This window comes from Megalops cyprinoides, chromosome 5 (assembly GCF_013368585.1).
Source record: "Megalops cyprinoides isolate fMegCyp1 chromosome 5, fMegCyp1.pri, whole genome shotgun sequence".
Lineage (NCBI taxonomy): Eukaryota > Metazoa > Chordata > Actinopteri > Elopiformes > Megalopidae > Megalops > Megalops cyprinoides.
In genome coordinates, this window is record NC_050587.1 from 28144247 (window position 1) to 28164776 (window position 20530).

The following is a 20530-nucleotide window of genomic DNA, read 5'->3' on the forward strand; positions in this document are numbered from 1 at the left end:
TATGTATCCTATTTTTATTAGTGTTTGTATATAACTATGTATAGACAATGATATATCTATATATCATTGTTATTTATCACCTTTGAAATATTTCCTTTATGTGGTGAAATTTTTAGGGCGATCTGCTTCAGCACTGCAAACATTCATACTCTCAGTGCCTGTTGTATTTCTATTGTGCATGTAGTTTAAGAAAATATGCACAAATTCTGCTCAAATGAATGATATCATACATACTGTAGGTACGCCTTTGAACAACATGAGTGGGTACGTGAATGTTTGTGCGCAGCAATTATTATTTTTCGTTCGTACTTCTGTGACCTGCTACTTCAAAAACAAAAGAGATCACAGAGTGAGAGTGGCATAGTTGTGTTTATGTGGAAATGCAGGTCCTCCTCCATCACAGCCACCCCAGCACTTGGGTGCGGGATGACGAAGCGCAGCGTGAGAGGGAGAAGAGGAAGTGGCAGATGCCGTCCATAAATCCCGGCTAATTTGTCAGCTGATTCTATGACTCATACATCCAAAGAACAGAACCTCAAAATTATAGTCTACAGTGAACAAAAAAAAAAAAAAACTAACGGTTGATACATTTGTGTTTGAAGGCAGGCCGCACGGAATCATTTCTATGCTTTTTCACACTGCTCCCTGTGTTTTTTGCTGCTGTTTTTTTTTTTTTTGGCACTGCCACAAATTTAAGAGCACTCTCCTCTACAATGAAAACGCTAATGAGAAACCAGGGCAGACACTAAAATAAAGCAGGAAGCTTTAGTTTCAATGCCTTTGGACTGTGGTTTGGAAGTGTCCATATTTAACTCAGTGAATTACATACTGGCAGAGATCATTATAGGATGAGATAAATGCATATAACTCAAGTTATACTTAGTGTAATGCAGTTACATATCACAAAGAAAACAGCAAAGACATGTACAAGGAAAGCTGGATGCAGTTAGTAGGGAAACCCATATTCTCCCTGCCAAGAATTGGTAATTCACTCAGAAACGGCAAGCTTCAGCTGAACTCTGTCCCACAACTTTCTGCTCAGAGAAGAAAAACACCAGCTTGTGGTTTGCCTCATTTTAATTAAGGCTTTTATTGATTAGACCATTATGAGGTGATGTGTGAGAGAAATTTTTCTGTTATTCTACATGTATTTTCAATGGGATACACATATATAGTTCAGTAGCAAATGACTGTATGTTGATATCAATTTCATGTGCACTGGAAACTTCACATAGTCTTTTCTCCCTTGTCTTAGATTTAATTGGGGTTGCAGTAATAAAGAAGGGAAGTTACAAAATGCTTACAAATGAACATTTATTGGATGATAAGCTTTTTCACATCTTACAGTTCCTGTCAGGAGATGTATAAATGGGCCTCATCTGAAAGCCAGTTATAGGCTGACACAAATAACTACAACTATCTCTCTCCCTATGAAAATAATGATCTCTGAAAAGAAATGGATGATGGACTACAGAAGAGTCAGTGTAATTCTCAAAATTCTCTTTTTTCCAGGTAAACAGCAGAGACCATGAAAACTGCAATTGTTTTGGCTGTTCTTCTTGCTACAGTCTTCTGTCATCCTGTAAGTACCAAGTCAGCATTCAGTTGAAGTAACAGTGAGACCCCAGTAATCATTTTTTTTTAAGTTTTTCACCACTAAAACATAAATAGAATGTATTGTATGGCAATTTCCCCACTCTATTTCCCAGACAATTGAACAAATAATTCTCAACAGACAGATTGCCAAGTGCACATACACACACATATACACACACACACACACGCGCACACACGCACACACACACACACACACACACACACACACACACACACACATAAACACAGAGGTACAAGGTTTATGAAAATGTCATAGGAGTTCATATCGCATAGCTCACTCAAAGAGTGACATGAATCTTCTGTGCTTTCAGGTGAAACGTTCAGCAAGCAGCTCAGAGAGCTCAGAGGAAGTGGTGAGTGCTCCTATAATAATCATATTTACAATGTTCAGTTCCCATGTCATCAACTGCATTCAGAAATGATTGGCATTTCACATTTCCGAGTAAAGACGCAGCTAAAAGACTCCAAACATTTCAGCATACTGTCTTCATTGGTTCCCTAGTTCAAAACACGCATTTTAAATATGAGTTTAGTTGTTGATTGACTGCTAGCTTCACTGAGCCTTATTCAGTGTTCACCTGTTGTAACTGGGAAGTTGTTACATTTTACGTGTATGTATTTTCCTGTATTTCTTTTAGATGGCTGGCATTGAAATATTGAAACAGAGCATTTCAATCTTATAAAAACATGTGACCCTTTAATAACATGATGACAGATTTAGTTTTTTTGCTGTTATATATGGCATTTCAATGTTACATGTTTTTTGCTTGTGTTGTACTCCACCTCACTTGTAAGTCACTTTGGATAAAAGCATCTGCCAAATGAACAAATGTAAATGTAAATGTAACAGGTGCTAAGTAATACATGAGCCAAAAGAAAATACGCATTACACCAGGTAGGGACCACTAATGGCAAAATGTTCTCTGGTGTTTAAGTTTATTATGTGTTTCTGGCACACAGGTAAAGCCTGCTCGTATGCAGCTGAAAGCCCCAGCGGCTCTTCCAAAAGCAGCACCTGTACAGGTAAGAAACACCTGACTGCATATCTTCCAGGGCAGCGCAAGTAAATGTTTAATGTTCATATTAACAACATTTACGAATCCTTAACCTGTTTTAATTTATTTTATCTCCCACCCCCAAATTGCATCCACAGCAATCACCATGTAAAGTTAGTAGTGTTTGTCTAATGCCGTGTCATATTTCAGACTGTGACGGCAGGGTCTGACGAGAGCTCTGACAGCTCAGATGAAGCACAGGTAAAACTCGTTGTCCTCCTTTTTGATGCTGAATTCTTACAAACAAGACTCTGTCCCATACAAAAGGGACAGAAACATTTACACATAACAGAACAGGCATATAAAGTAGACACATACTTAAACACCTGGTCAGTATTAATAGCAAGACAAGAGTAATATTTCCCTGGTAGACAATGTGTGGTACTTTTGCAGGTGATAGTGACATATGTCACTGTTTCCCTCTCTTCTAGCAATCAGAAACAGCATCAGATGACGATGATGATGATACCGACAGCGATGACACAGATGAGGCTGTGAGTAATATGTCTGCATTCTAATCCTTACAACGATACATATCCATGATCATCCACTATTATGTTGCATGGTGTTGTGGCCTAGGTTCATTTTACCTATAATGTGCTTTTCCCTTTTCATTTCATATTACAAAATGAAGTAACTGTTAATTAAGCAAATGTTTTAGTAATTTTTATTTTAAAATCAATTTGGTAGTGACTGAATTTGAAACAGAAATGAAACAATATTCTTCTACAACCAATGAAAACATGTAGTGACTCCATAAATTCAGCATTTTAGTTTCTCAAGGTTAAGGACAAATCATACAGTAGTTTGATTAAATCCAGGTTTCGAAATCCAAATCCTTTGGTTTGACAGTAATAATGAGTTTTGTCTAAAACATTCCTGGGAGCAATTCCAAATTATTAATAGAATTTCAGAATGCATATTACCATGCAATATTACCAGTGGGTAGTGTTAGATTTTTTTGGTTAGCATTTGCTTGCATTAGCATCAAATTTTTTAGCATTAAATCTTGAGCCTGGCTTCAGATATCTCTGAAGTCAACCTGACAACACTGCATACTGTACAAATTCAGCATGAGCACAAATACAACAGTTGGGCAGTGTTTCCTCACTGACACCATATCATTTCTTAAAGGACACAGATGAGAGTGAAAGCGCCGAGTTTGAGGAGACCACCACCGCCCCCCCTGCCCCCATCGAGACCACACTCCCCCCGGTCATTGACAACGGGAGGGGTGACAGCTTGGGTTACCCCGGTGACTACAAGAAGTCCATTGTTTACGTGGAGAGCAACAAAATCGAGAAGGAACCGTCCTCCTACAAGTTCTACGGTGTGGATAAGGCAGAGGAGGGCCTGGTGAGCAAGAAAACGTCCGTCTATGATGCCAAGGATGGAAACGATATTGAAAAGAACCTGAAAGTATACAAGGTAATTATACTTGTTCTAATAGATTTCAGAGTTTGGTGCCTTTTAATTATGTGAGGCCCACGAAGTCCATTACATTTCAGTTTTAATCTTTGTAGTTTTAATCTTGTAAGAAGTTGTAATGCCACAAAGCCTCCAGTTCCCGCTCCATTGCATTGGGTTACTATTAAATGGGGCATGGTAATGGTTCACCCTTTCTGTTCAGGCCCTCCAGGTGCACGAGGACATCATGGAGGAGGACACCAGCACCCCTGAGGTGGAAAGCCAGGGCCTGGACATGGCGAGCGGGACAGTCGAGGAGCCTACCCACCGCCAGGCCCCTCAGAGTGCCCCGGAGGAGAGCGAGGCCACAGAGAGCGAAGGAGAAAGCACCAGCGCCAGCATGGCCGACAGTGTCAGCACCAGCGAGGAGTCTGACGGCAGCCAGAGCAGCGAGGAGGCCACGGCCACACCCGGCGCCGCCGACAGCGACTCCTCTGATACCTCCGAGAGCGAGGAGAGTGACTCCAACGAGACCGAGGAGACTAGCGAGGCTCCCGTTGTCATCACCGCTAAGTAAACCGCCACCCTGCCCCCCCAGACCCACCCCATACTCCCAAGATGCTGTCGACAGTGAAGAATGCAACGTCGCTTCCAGTGGTTTGGTGAATTGCTGTCTGCCTTCCGCCGCCACAGGAAGTCAAACCCGGACCCATGACGAACAGACGCGCAAAACAGGCTCTCCACGCCCTGTTACTGCAATAGCTGTAAAGAGCAATGCAACTCGTTATACGTAATCCAGGATTTTCATTTGTTCATTGCACAATGAATTACACTATGAGGTTATTTTGTTAAAAAGTGTTTTGTACTGCTTTGTATCATGTTTATTTCTAAATAAATTTCTTTTTTTTTTTCAAAACGGTTTCGAGTCTTTGAACATCATTTAATTAATCACTTCAGTTTTTGGCTTGCAGTTGTTGACATTAGTGTAGAAAAAGCAGCAGTGTTGGGTAATGGTAAGGAGCTGGGCTTTCATTGCCTGGTGGGGCACCGCTGTTGCACCCATGGAGAAGGTACCTTACCTGAAATGCCTTAGACAGCATTCAGCTGTGTAAACAGATAATATTGTGAAATGATGTGAAAATCAAAAGCTGTGTTGATTGCTCTGCTAAAACTGTGTAATGTAAAACAGGTCTGTGATCAGCATCACAGCAAAAAAGTGATATTGATTAGATGATTTTTTTTCTGTGTAAGACAGTAAAATCCATTCAGGTTATCATACTGGACACTCAATGACAGTTATTGTCAGTTAGCGTGTTAGCTGATATAGACAGAGACTAGAGCAAATGTCAACCACAAGTGTTATGCACCATGTATATTTTAAATCAGTTGTCTGTTATTCTTTGGAGCATTGATAATTCCACAAAATATTTCAAAATTTTGAAATGCTCCCACTGCTCATAAATTTTAGATAATTTTCAGCCAAGCACACTGGAGTGAATTACTATGAAAGCATTGAGACCATAAATATTTTATGGCACAGTAGTTAAAGCAATAAATCATACGAATATAGTGTGCCTGTAGCCTTGTTTTTCTGTCAGAACCATTTAGGATACATGTTCGTCTCTGGCAACCAGGCCTACTTTGGGAAGTGGGGGAATGCGGTACTGTGTAGTCCAAGGGCAGACGAAAACAGAGCCTCAAAGGCATGGAGCTCCCAGAGGTCTGTGGCAGCTTGGACCTCAAGCCAAAAATGCCACAAGACATCTCTGCTGTCTGACCACCCACATCTTGTTGCCTAATTTTGTGTCTGCTGGTAACAGTGTAACCATGTCACAGTGAGTTCCCCTTTGATCTGAATAAAATGGTTCATAATAACATGAAAAATAACTTAGAAAAAAGTTCCCACACATGGCAGACACCATGCAAACAAGAGTCACCCATTTAACAGCATGTGGAATGTCATGGCAGCCAAGAAAGTGACAATAGGATTCTAACATGACCTAACAGCATCATGCTGGCCCATGCACATAAAAACAACATGCACAAAGCAATATTCTGGCTGCATGTCTGCCTTTTTTTTAGTTTTGGCAATAGAATAAAGTGCCCCGACCACTCATAGGAATTTGCACAAATTGGTTGATTCATGTTTCTACAAAACATCTTCAAAAATATTATAAATCTACAAGAACAGTGTCTTGTCACTCAGAGTATCTGAGCTTTTAGCTAGTTCAGGCCACAGTACTTGATTAAGTAATCATTGGAGAGTCATGTGCCACATGCTGATTCCCCACTTAATCTAGGGAGATTTTTCCTTGCACACTGTGATTCTTTTGTGCTTTCTCATTTTTTATGAGTTTGCAGACATTTTTTGTTTGGTACAAAAGGGCTTTTCTTTTTGGCAGAGACCTTTTTGTTTGTGTACCTCCAGCATCAACTTTTTTACAACAGCTTTTCTTGTAATATTTTTCTCCCCTGCAACTTTTTTTTTCCATAGCACAGCACTATTTAAAATAACATAAATGCAGGGCACTGTCATAGGAAGAGCTCCTTGCTGCTGCTGCCCCTGTCCCTTGGTTTCTGGTTTCATAAGCACACATAGTATTTATACAATAAAATAACAGCCCATTGAGCTGAACAATGACAATGTAGCAAGAACTGCTTGTCTGCAGTATGCTGTATGGGTTTTGGGTCTGCCCCACCAACCGGAAACTTGATGGATGGCATAACTTCTATCACTATAATTTTGAAGATCTACAGTGTATTTCTGAATACAGAAATGCCATGTTGGCTATTCAAAATACGAGAAAAAGAAGAGTAGCATTTGAAGCAGTGGATTTTTAAATCACATGAACCCAATAGCTGGTTGAACAGATGAATGAATACAGTTGTATTGAGCTGCTTTAGCTGATACAGAGTTATACAACAGATGAGCACATTAGCTATATCTGTTTCCATGGATACAAACATCTGTCAAGCAATTGACAATGACTGGCATACACGTTGAAAGAAATGCATTGTTTTGTGCATTGCTTTGTTGCATTGTGTGAAAAACACCAGTACTCCCATACACCTCAGAAAATAACAGTAAATGTGAAATGATTTACAAAGACTCAGAACTACAAACTGCTTTTTGCCAAATATGTGGCATTATCTTATTATTTCAATTTCATTTCAATGTCATAAAACATCACTAAGATAATCATTGAGAAAGCACAGAGGTAAGAATTGAGAAACACTGCCCTGATAGCAAAAGTTGGCACATCCGATGACCTGAGTCTGACAATTAATAAAAGATTTGAAGCTTAATGAACAAAGAGTGGCCCCACAGAGAAGTGAATGTCTTTAGAGAAGGGCAAGGGATTAATCTCTGGTCTCAAAAGTGGGCATCAGTCACAATTCAGCATACTAACACACTAACCAGAGTTTATCACTGAGAGATTACTGTACATCCCAGCTACAACTTGTATTGTTACCCAGACAATGGGTAATAGCAAACAGACTCAGGGGCAAACAGGCTAGAACAGGCCTAAATTTGTACCTATGGGGGCTGCGTGAGTCACCATCCTGCCCAGCTTGCAGAACAGATGTGCAAGACACTGACCACCTACTAATGGAGTGCCCAGTCACGAATGTGACGGGCGGATATAACACCATAAATGAAAGCAACGCACCTTTCAGGAGATGGATTGAGGATCTAGCAGTGGAGGTGTGAAAACCATTCGATGACGACGATGACCTACAACTAAATAAGCACTTATTGCTGAAATGACATTCCTCTCCATTGTGATAAGCCCAAATTCACAGCCACTGCCCCCTAGAGGATACAGCTATGAAGTACAGTATCAAATGCATCAAATGCAACTTTCTTTTGTCCAACAGTAACTTTTACAGAGACTTTGAAAACTGCTGTCACCACTGACATAAAAATTTACCTTGAGCACAACGCATAGAAGTAACAGACACCAGTCACTAAAATTAGAACTAACAGAATACAAAATTCATACAACTGAAGAATTAAATTGTGTGGGCCAATTTGCTTACCAGTTTGCACTGTGATGTTTGCATAAGACAAAAATCATCAAAATGCAAACGCACATACATACTACTACTTATGGATAAAAGGATGTGAAAGCAAACACGTAGGGGAAATTAAGATGAAAATGAAATAAAAATGGAAAACACAAAAGATACAGAAATTTAGCCATTGTAGAAATCTGCATTAAATTTCAGCAGAGTCAGCTCTCAGGGTTCTTTTTTATCTTGAATTTGATTTACTGGAAAATTACAAGGGGAAAAAAAGATGATTTGAAAAATAAACACTGAAATCCCTGAGGCCTTCTTCTGAGGGACATGTATGCAATTACTGCTGAAAGCACTGCTGCCTCCTCCCAGACTTTTGCTCTCTCACTGTATGCATCTCTGTGTTTAGGCTGCCTGCTGTGTGCCTTGCTTTCTTTTTGATACAACCCTTCTTTTGAAAAAAATAATAAATGCTATCCCAAGACGCAAATAGAAGAGTTCCATACATGAAAGCAAACACATGGCTGATGCATCCATTTACAGCTAAACTCGCATCGGTGCACTCACACAAACACTTGCAAAAAGTAGTTATGTATATTTATGTATATAAGTTCAATGTGGCTTGTACAAAGTATTTATCATACCATTGGTTATTTAGTGGTAAGCACAGAAATACTTTATTCATGGTCCTGTAAAATATGGATTTATGTGACATTGCAGTGCTGCAATGTTTTAATTGTCTTCTGCACAGTATTATAAATATAAGGAGAATTCTGTACAGCCACGCCTTATGTCTGACAGTTCTATTTTTCTGTCGTCTCTCGTTTACAAGTGCAGTTGTGTTCAGTTTGGAGGGCTTGGACAAGATGGAGCAGTTATCAAAAACTTAATATAAGCCTTAAACTTACATACACATGTGTGAATAATAACTCAAGTCAAAGGAGAAAAGGTGTCAAAAGGGAAACTGGCAGAAACATAGAGCATACAGAATGCACAAAAGCATGCTATGAGGATCAGAACATCAGTGGCGTTGAACAGCTGAATCCGGATATTTAGACTCCAGCACCCTTAGATCCCACAAAAAGGCCTCAGACCCAAAGCAAGCCAGAGACATGACCAGAGGTCTCAAATGGTGTGATGTTTATGGCAGGTACGTGTTACATTTCTATCCTCAGCAACTCATACCTCTTACCTGCTAAGCGGAAAGTATTTTTGTTGGAAAATAATTCATGTACAGTATTTTCATGTGAGGTTCATGTGAAGAGTGCCATGGTAATTAAAATTTCCCTGATTTTTGAGTGCAGTGCTTACAATCTCTTACTTGTTACCTCCATCTATTTCTTCAGTTAACTCAGTTAGCAAAATGTTGCATTTCTCAACACTGGGGACCACATTTAGCTCTGCATTTCTACAAAAACTCGCTATTGGTTATGGACCGGCTGAGGGGCCTTACGATGTTTTCAGGTAGGTGGGGAAATACAGACATAATACTTGTTATTGCGTGAGGACAAAAACATGGTGAGAACATGATGATGAAGCTGATCTTACATTTGTTGCCATTGCAGCTGTTCAGTATAGGCAGTTTTCTTGGTTGGACTGAACAGCAGTTTCGCACGCTGTGGCTCACTGGGTTAAAATGCCTGCTTAGTAAACAGGAAATCCTGGGTTTGCACCCCAGCGGTGCCTCCTTCATGTCTTTACGATAAATTTCACCGCAAAAGTGCACTTACCCGACCCTGAAACAACAGGTTCCAGAGAAGAGGAGTTGCGTCACTGCCTGCTATTGTTGGTTCTAGGTGGACAAAGTACCCTTTTATTTTTGCAAATTGATAGACCATACTGGGAGCAGAAACCAAAAAGCTTTTTCTTTTTATTTATTTTCTTTTCACAAAGCCTCTCCTGGCCACTCCTTCCCACCTCCAGGCCTAGCCAACAGAGGGAGATTGTGGTGTCAAATGATTTTCTGCTGACAATACAGAACAATTCAGTTTTATACTTAGAAAGACATGTGGTCTTAGGTTACTGACACTAGAGCATTTATTATTGATCCATCCTGAGGTTGGCAAGTGGTAGTAACTCATAGTAACTTGATGTTTTCCAATTCTTGCAGACTGTGAGAACATATCTCAGGGCCAGAGTCAGATGGATACCTCACAATAAAATACTCAATACTTTAATCAGTTTAAGAGAAAATATTGTATTTGCTACTGTATTTGCCATCTTTTAAAATATATTAACTATCACTCTCACCAGTATTGTTATGGGGTTTAAGTAGCACACTTCCACATTATATAGATATACTTCCAGCCCAGAGAAAAAAAAAAAAACTGTTGAAGAATGTGTGGCACCAGAATTTCATGGTTCCATGGTTTCATGGCAAGAAAGATGGACAGAGAATCATTGAGCCACCCTGCTTGTGAGCCATGAACATGAAATGTGATATATTTACATAAATTATTTGTCAGTTTGCTGTCCGACAAATTTTCACAGTTGAGTTGAATACTAGTAGTGTTTTTTGGACCCTCTTTGTCTTATTTATCTCTATCACTTTAGCTGTATCACTTGTCCAGCATATTTACCTTCCCCTTATTTGTCCGTTTTCAATAATGCTTTGTTTTCATTGTCTTTTTGTTTTTTTTTTGCCCACGCAGTCACAAACCCAGAGCAGCCAACCAGTCTGCAGCTCTTCGCGTGACTTTGACTGCTTTGACACAGATGCACAGGGTCCCGTGCTGTCATGCCCCATGACATACTGTCACCACAGAATTAATTGGTTTGTTTTCATTTGAGCTGCTTCTCAAAATTGCCGCATTCATTTTCCTGAAGCGCATGTAACATAACACAGCACAAGAGGGTGCTATTGCATTAAATCTCAGAAAAAAAAGAAATCTGTGAAATACCGCATGACTGCTCAAAAGAGGTTAGGGCAATGTTCATTTCAGGACAACACCCTGTGCAGAATTTGAATCACAATAAGGAAAAAAATCAAAATGCCTGAAATGAGTTTTAAGGGGATGTATTAATCTAAATGTGGATGTTGAAAGTAGAATGGGCAATAGGTCTGATGGAAAATTGGGCATGATTTAAAATTCACTCTGTCAGGGGACCAGCCTACCTAAATGGAATGGTACTGGGAGACCCTATGTATGCCTTTTGAATCAGCAGGGGCCAGTCCAGGAGGGTGGAGCCCTGTATCCAACATGTCTCCATCATGGGCCTCAGAGATGGCCCATGATAGAGACGTGTAAGTAGAAAAGGGGTGAGAGGTGGAATCAGGGGACGAAAAGGGGTATGAGAACAGCTGCTGCAACAGGAAGAAAAAAGGACAGAAGGACAGTTTACAGACAAAATTCACTTGTCAGTACTGGCTTGGGAAAGTAGTTGTGGTTTTCAGGTATTATTTAGCCCTTGGAAAGAAAGTGATTAAATCAAAATGGTTAATTTCAGATAAAATAAACAACTTTTACAAATTTATAGATTTATAGGACAATTTGAGGATGGCATTGTGTCTAAGAAAATGTTAAAAGAAATTTGGACTCACTTTAATAATGTGTGGGAAAGTCATGTTGATACAGGTTGTTTCATTCCCCTTTCAACAGTGAACAGTTGTGTTCTAGTTTTGACACTGGTGACCTCAGATGCACATGCTACATTTTCATGACTTTTACCAATACCACTCAGATGCCGTTTCTGAGTTGCAAATGACCTTTCTTCAACTTGTCAGTCACAGCACAGGTGAAAGACAAGCATTCTGTTCAATCATGTCACATATGTCTTATATCTGTTCAAATTTAGCTGCTTTAATATCAAACAGAGGGACTGATCTATCCATTGTTATCATAGCACCAGCTCATACAACCAAATATAATCAAATATTATCACCAGGTTCATAGATAAATGAAAAGACAGCTTTGAAGCTGGATATGAAATTTCAGTTGTTGCAAAACTGTCTCTTTTCCCCTCCTTTTCTTATTCACTTATGCACTTACTAACATTCTCACACACCCCCACACAGCCACGGAAAACTCAATGCTGGAACTATCCAGTGAGTTCACTTACAACCTTCCATGGCAAAAACAACAAACACAGACACTCCAACACCCATGGCTATGATTACTGCAATTATGTTTTTGCTCTGTCGAAACAGACAGGAAGAGATTGTTGGTTTTGACTCCAGCTTGAAGCAAAAAAAAAAAAGAATAAAAGTACTGAAGATAAACACAATGGAAACCTTGTGGCATTACAGTGAGACCACTGCTGGGTCTTGCTAGCTGGTTTAGTCTTTTCTTCTGTGAGGAGCGTGTACCTTTATTTTTAACATGTCTGAATGAAAATGCACCCATTGAATTCACTTCCAAGACACCCAAACAACCACACAGTATATCTATGTTGACTGTGCTGTCACACAAAACAATATAATCTCAGTGGGAGTGATGCTTCAGAGGTGGATGTATCACCAGAAGGACAGTACAAAACATTACTTGTATGCTCATTAATTTATTTGGAGATCAGTACAAAACACCCTCAAAAGAATCTGAGGTGGTAACGTTAAAAATGAAAACAGCATTTTAATAGATGTACAGCATCAGGCACGTAGAAATCAGACTCGCAAGGACCATAGGTTTGATGCCTGCTACACCAGATAAATACTTTTCCTGGGCTGAATTCACTTTCAGATGCATGCTAATTTTGGCCAGAGAGCACCAAACCTATATTAAGTGAATTTACATATTATATGATAATAGTGAGGTTAACTATTGAGTATAACTACCAAGAACATTCCTTAGGTGCTCTTTCAAAATTGAACATTAGTTAATAAGGATAACAGAAATATATAAATGCCAATATAAAATGCTGTTTAAGAACAACCAAGACTTATCTATAAGTTATCCCCTCGTCCATCAGTGACTGGTGGGATATCTGTAATGTTCATGGTAACACATCTAGTGATGGCATTCGTCGTGGTGACTGATGGAGAAGTTGTCCCATTGGTGATAGGTTGAGTTCTCGTGGAAGGGATGATGACTGGCGTTGTCATTTTTTTTGTGGTCGTCTGGGGAGTTGGCATGGAAGTGGTAACCTCCTCTGAGGAGTCACTGGACTCGTTGGACTCTGAGGACTCAGAGGATTCTGAGCTGCTGACACTCCACTGTCTGGAGTGGACACCACGGAAACGGGCCTGTTGATCACACATTAAAAGAGACCTTTCAAAACAGACTTTTAAACAGTGGCCATCATTGGAAATGTTTTTCCAAGTGTATAGAATTTCATCTCTCTGTGGAAATATTTAAAATTTAAAGGTACAAAATAACAAGATTACCTCCCTATGACTTCAATTACAAATGTGAAATTTGAACAATTCTTACTGGCTTCGAAGTTGCTGTCGTCACAATCAGAAGAATAAAAAGTGCAGTCTTCAAAATCTCCATCTCTTGTAGTTTTCTGAAAAAGATAAATTGCTTCACAGATGTAGAGTGTACACTCTCAGAATCAAGATGGACAGCAATACACAAGAGTATACAACAAATTAACTTTAAGTTAAAACCCTTACAATTGTACTTTGTTTCAGTAATAACATCATGTCAAAATCATAGCTGCTGGTTTAAGATATTACCTTGAGCGTATAACTTCACTTGTCCAGTATGCAGTGAAAAGCAACAGTTCCAAACTGAATACTGACACTAGGGAGCAGGTGTTAATATACCCAAAGGCAGTGAGTAACGCATGATGTGTTTGAACAGATAATCTGTTAAATGTTTCAATGACAATGATGCAGCCGGATATTGGCTTTTAGGCTCTGGAATATCTTGTGCAATACTCCCAAAGAGTCATTCCATCATTAACCATATGACTAATTTTCAGGAATTTCTTCTTGTCCCCTCTCTGAAATAAAACACCACTTGCCCTACAGTGCCACAAACATGGCTTTAAATGAGAGAGTGCTTTAGCCATGAAATATGGTCATGGATCTACTGTCAAAACAACATGTGGCTAATGGTAGAGTTACTGTGGGGCGTACAAAATTGCACAATTTTATTTCAGCAGGAATTCATGTATCTCAAAATACAAACCAGCCATCCATGAGTACAAAAGAGAGTTTGGAGCTGTGAGGACACATGGGAAGTTACATTTCTTTGAAAAGTACAGTATTGTATCTCATTGTCTAAGTTTCTCAGTGTCTCAGTTTACTTGTTGGAACAAACCTACTGCTGCAACTGTTGCCATGGAGCAAAAAAAAAAAAAAAAAAAGAGAATCCACAGTTCAACAAGGAAGGTAAACTGAAGGGCATTCAGGTATATTTATTTAACTTAGGATGTCATACTTTTTCAGGATTAACTGTGAACTGACTCAGGTGATAACTTTTTTTTACTGATTTTTACTTGATTTTTACGGATGGAATTGCTCCTGGAATTTTCACCATATATGGTCAAAAATATGTGCGTATATATGGCACGTAGTCCATAAAGAAGAAGGCGTGTAGAAATGTTTACTGTAATCGGCATGTATATTCTTGTACTTGATGAAGAAACCAGCAATTTCATAAGAACATATCATTCAAGAAATAAGTTGCCGCTAAAGGAGTGGCAGATAACAATGAAGGGACATCAGCAGTTTATTTTGTATCACTGCAGTCACCAATCTGTCAAGTGTTTTAGTGGGTGAGGGGCTGATTAGGCATTTCTCCATATGGGAAATTGGGAGGGATTTGATAGATGGGTGGATCGGATTGCACTAAACCAGCAATATGCAGGATTGATCCTGAGAACAGCTGAATAGGTCCTTTGAATGAGTCAAACCCAAACACTGAAGGGGGATGCTGAAAAAGTCTGGTCACAGGTTACCTCTGGGACAGGGGACGGCATCAAAAACCCTTGGAGGGTCAGAACAGCGGAGGGAGGGTCCAGTGAGAAGTGACTGGAGAGCCAATGGAAACCAGTGGAATTGAATCTGATGGCAACTTCCTCAAGCCATTTGGGTGTGATCGCTCAGATTTTGGGCAAAAGCCAGACTTCTGTATATTTGCTAACACAAAGCAGGAGCCTTGACTTCCATGAAAAAGCTCTTTTTATTTGGAGGTGTTCATAAGCCCATGCTGGCTGACTAAGCTAACCTGATCCACCTTAAAGTAGATGACCATATCCCAGGGAATGTAGTAAGGCAGAGCTCTTGGGACTTTCACAGATGATGTTACGCTGGATGATGGCATACTGGACAGTGGGTCTATCAGCAAACTTAACATCCTGAATGAAACAGCAGAAATGAACTACAAAAACCCACCCATAAATAACACAAAGAACCAAACCCAAAGAGTCAAAAGGGCTAACAATACAGTTCCTGTCAATTCACTTTCATTCACTGTATAGAAATAGCATTCCTGTCTATCATTCACCTCAATTGAAATAGTCAAGCGTGTAATGCATTGCAAGTTCCACATTCATAAGCTGATTTCAAATAATGATAATACTGTTCCGCAGTAAATGGGTGTTAAGAAATTTAAACTGGCAGCAGTTTTTCTTTCCTTTGGCTTTTTTGTCTGAAATGCATTATAGTTATTGTTAATTTAGTCTATACCCATTTAACCCGTACAATATACCTCTGAATTTTTTTAAATGTATTTTTATTCAATTGTATTTTATTTATTTTATTATTATGTTTTTATTGTATTACATCTAGTATAATTATTGTCTGCCTGTCTGGTAAATTATGTAATGATGTCTTTGTTCAAAGGTTTTTTTTTTTTTGCAGTCACCATAATGATGATGTAATGACTTTCGGCTCCAACATTTTAGTTAATCAGTTGCTGCTGAGAGTGTACAATCACTTCTGACTGGTCACATGAGTTTCGTTGCAATTAACATATACTTTAACCACAGTGGCACGTCATCTGTGTAACAGAAAAGAATGGAAAAACCCACAATTTTCTTGGAACACTTAATTTGCCAAAGCTTCGTTTAGAATGTGCAAATGAGACCTACAAGGAATAATTTTTCCTGTAAGGGAGAGTAATAAATTTAAGCAGAGTTTGGATAATTCTTTGACAGAATTCAATTTATTTAACAGAATATAATTTCATAGTGACATTATGATTTTTGTTAGTTACTTGAACATTAAGGTGATTTGATAGTCCCACAAAAAAAATGATGTGGCTTGCTCAAAGGGGGCCAGGTCATGAAAGGACATGTTGAACTAGTGGTTGGACTTCCCCTGCTGGTTCATACTGGCATAAAGATTTGGGGAGCCCTCAGTCTGCCTGACTAACATAGGCACCTAAGTACATTTAATTAAATAAGCAGGTCCCACAAAAAGACCATCTCCGACTCACCTGCTTCACTGAGTACCTTATGGAACAGACACAGAGAGTGCTCCGCATGCAAGAGCACACAGAATGCCATTAGAAAGGAATTGCCGAGGACCAATGCATCGCATTGTTTGTCCACTCTGTGCATTAACCTGTAACTGGATAGTGACCATCCCTAAGAAAAATCCCCATGTGCTTTCCCCACAGTACTGACTAAGCCTGTGGTTTACATCCTGTGGCTTGAGTTTTGAAATTCCAGTAAGGTTCCAAGCAGCCCCGATATACAGCGGGTTTGATTTTCAGGTGCATCTAGACACCTATCAAGGTTAGGATTACATATGATACTTTGTTTCCCATTTACTCAGCATGATGTGCTAGCCCCTGTAATTTGTTTGGTTCATGTAATCATCAGTGATCTCATTGTTGTAACCACAATCCTGTTTTGACTGCCTCATGCTCGCTATAGCTCGTTATGGAAAACGCCCAGGGAAGTGCCTGGCAGGGCAGTTGCGCAACACAGAAGCTCAGTGAAACCTGCACAAAAACTATCAGCTGAGGCCAGAAGGCGTTCCAGCCACTTTTTAGGACTTAACACCATTATAAATGGCAGTGATCAATCTTTAAACCCTATTGAATATTATAAACAATGCAATTTACAACTGATATCAGCACTGCATCCATTTACTCTTTTACTGGCTATTTTTTGAGCAGGACGTTTCCAAGCCAATGAATAACACCAAATATTTCTATAGTTTGCCCTTTATGTATTTTTCATTAATTCCAAAACAAGTAATTTTTAACCCAAGGCCATATCATATCATAGCCATGAAACAATCCTTCCCATACTGTAATGTTAGTCCATGAATGCTATTGGAAATTTACAAGAATGTATTGTAATACCAACGCTGACATTTTACAGCTTTCCTAAAAATGTGTGGTTGCTGAGGCAATCAAACACAGCATCTCAAGCCAGAGAAGATACTGGATTTGATTTCATTTGATGATTTGCTTATAGCTGGATGTAGAGAAGCTGGCTAACACTTCTCCCATAAGTGACCAGGAATGAAGCAAAAAGAGCAAAGATTAAAAAACTCAACAAACAAGACAAAGGAAACTAGCCTACACCAACCACCAGCAGGGACAAAATGAGCCTTTTCTCCTGTTCACCAGCCACACCTGTTTTTAATCCACCTTCAGTTAGTCAGGTGTAGCTTGTTAGCCAACAGGCTGGTTCTCATAGAAATTGCCAACATGGGCACACAATTAAATGATTGATACACAATTGACAATTAGTCTCCAGGGAGAGGTGGTGAAGGCTGTCCTTCACACTGGATAAATGCTAGTGATTGTCTAATACCTGTTACCTGTGTGGCCTCCTTGTTTGATCCCTGACGTGAAAATGGAGTGCAATGCAAACAGCACAAACCATAATTGCTCTACACAAGGTGGTAAAGTTGCACTTTAAAAGAATGAGAAGCAGTTCAAAGCATTGACCAACTGAGTGCCATGTGTCATAATTGTAAAATAGATGTCATGTCAAGCCTGTGAACCTAGCTATAATTTCCACCTGATATTGTCTCAAAATGTTTTGGATGCAGTGGAACATCATTACCACTAAATTCCCCTTTGGGACAAACCTGAGGTTCCAGTTTAATGAGTGGGAGGGATGTTTTCTTGCATGCCTTGGACTGTCAACCAGCCCAGGCTATCCCTGAAAAAGTAGGAATAATGTTCAGTAATGCTCATATACAATATAGGCATTCCAAGTAATTTTTGAATACATACAGTATGGCCCTTTTTACAGAATATTGCTAGTTAAAGATACAAATTTTAATTTGATTTGCAACTTTCATTACACTATATGTTTAGTTTAAAGGCTCTATGCAACTATATTTTTCGCTTAATATGATATATGGGTAATATGACCCATATGGAGTACTCTAAAAGTACACTTAGCATAACAATGTACTTATGACATGCACAAACAGGCTATTTTGCATATGTTTCTCTTAAAAAAGTTTCAGTTGTATGATAATTTTTTGCTTACCAATGAGTGCATTAACAAAAAACAGACCATTAAAGTGCACATGTGCATTATATGTAAATTCTGCATATAACTATCAGCTGTATATCATTACTGCAATTCTGTTGAATGTTCAATATATTCCACTGATTGGGCATTTTCTGATAAAGTAAGCCACATTACTACATTACTACATGGTCACAAAAACCATTGTTTTCATAGTAACATGCATGCATTTTTGTTGAAAAACTCCTGGGTGATAGATTTCCTTCTCAACTCTGTCTCAGGTGAACAACCACTGGGAGTATGTGGTTTCCACTGAGGAAAGGGTAGTGGGTGTAGACCTGAGGTTGATACTAGTAGTAGTATGGATTATATGGGGAGTAACTAAGAAAGAGGTTGAGCAGGTTGCTGTTGAATAAGTATTCAAGTCTGGGAAAGGGGCAGTAGTATGTGCTGGAGGTGGTAGTGGTTGGGGAGGTCTGACTCAATGGTTCCATCTGAACATTGGATTCTGAAATAACAACAACTTGTTAACAACATTTGATCATTGTGCTGATTGTCTATTAATTTAACTATTGTCAATGACAAATGTTGCAACATGTTAACATGCTACCAGGTTACTACCAAATACCTAAAAATTCCTTAATTATACTCATATCTATCTTCAACAATCCATCCCTCTGACTTTGAGTCACCTAAATAAGCACAGAAACAAATGACATTTCCAAGGCACACAGATACTCGTCTGTGAGTGTGATTATTTGTAATCTGATTAACATATAACTTGATGACATTACATTATTGGTATTTAGCAAACACTATCATCCAGAGCAATTTACATAGATTACAATCTTTTACATGTTACCCATTTATACAGCTGGATAGTTACTGAGGCAGTTCAGGGTTAAGTACCTTGCCCAAGGGTACAACAGCAGTGCCCAAGTGGGGAATTGAACTGGTAACCTTTTTGGTTGCGAGTCCTGCTCCTTACCGCTATGCTACACTAATTAATCTGTGATTAATTCATATACGTACAGGGGAAGCAGTACATGAACTCAGAAGACACAATACCAAGATTGTTGTTTTTATTGTGGAGGTGCACCTGCAAAAACATCATTCTTAAAGTACTTGCATATGGTGTTTATGCTTGTACAATATTCTTTATCCTATAATTGGGAGAGAATGAACTCCAAAGGGAATTGAGGGCATACAACATAAAGCACATTACTCAACCACATTAAATGAGATTGCATTTGACAATTTGTTGGTACTAATACTACTGCCTTTATCGGTAGTAATTCAAACCTAAATACAAACATGCACTGTTAAACAATGCAATGTAAACAGATTTTTCATTGTTCATGTATAATATATGGATTATATGCATGTGAAAATTCATACTGTATTAGAGCTTACCTTTTGATTAATTTGAATTCTTTAGCTTTCTTTAAGTTCCAAGGTAAGTGAACACACAGCAAACCATGCTGAATTGATATAAATAATCAGAATGGCCCCTGGACATGTTAGGATTGTAACTTGAGGCTTAACCACAGCATGGTTTAGATGTGATGACATGTGATCCTACTCTTGAATACAGAATTTGTAGTAACAATTCCAGACTTTTATGGTTGAGCTCCATATTCATCTTTGATTATCGCTATCATAACATGTGTCCAGTTTGTCTGCAAATATTGCTTTTCTATTTATTATTTTCTTTTGTAAATATGTATGTCTCTTTTAGCCCTTTTTAACTACAAATGCATGCATATAACATGAAATAACTTGTCAAGAAGATGATGCACTGAAAAAAATGAAGACTATTAACAAATAACCCATCGTCAGTTCAAAATAAATACATCATGACAAATATGTAGTCATAATTTTCCCCGATCCTGACATTATACATCATCTGCAGGTCTTATAATTAAGAATACATGTTAAAAATTAATAATACATGTTAAAAATAAAATAAATACCACGCAACATCGGTATAACAGTCAGCCTTATGGAGTCCTCCAACAGATCTTGTTGAAAGTTCTCCAGCAGTTGCTCTCAGATTTAACAACTGAAATTTAGTAACTACATTAAGGCTGCTAATAACTACA

General features: G+C 38.8%; 1 protein-coding gene and 1 long non-coding RNA gene across 2 annotated transcripts; one reads left to right on the top strand and one right to left on the bottom strand.

Moving 5' to 3' along the window:
- Positions 1-426: 426 nt before the first annotated feature.
- On the top strand, positions 427-4656 carry spp1 (secreted phosphoprotein 1). The gene is made up of 7 exons (XM_036529946.1): positions 427-441; positions 1929-1970; positions 2578-2640; positions 2823-2873; positions 3119-3166; positions 3807-4100; positions 4303-4656. The coding sequence occupies exons 1-7, from the start codon at positions 427-429 to the stop codon at positions 4654-4656; spliced, it is 867 nt and encodes a 288-aa protein (XP_036385839.1).
- An 8431-nt stretch (positions 4657-13087) lies between these two features.
- LOC118777430 lies at positions 13088-13758 on the bottom strand. Its single transcript, XR_005004966.1, has 3 exons — positions 13714-13758; positions 13466-13541; positions 13088-13278 (listed from the first exon to the last, which is right to left on the bottom strand). It is a non-coding gene; the product is annotated as an uncharacterized LOC118777430 (long non-coding RNA).
- Between the last annotated feature and the right edge of the window lie 6772 nt (positions 13759-20530).

Coding starts and splice junctions, on each gene's coding strand:
- spp1 (XM_036529946.1), top strand. Junction 3,167..3,806: donor GCGATGACACAGATGAGGCT/GTGAGTAATATG, acceptor CATTTCTTAAAG/GACACAGATGAGAGTGAAAG. Junction 4,101..4,302: donor AGAACCTGAAAGTATACAAG/GTAATTATACTT, acceptor CTTTCTGTTCAG/GCCCTCCAGGTGCACGAGGA.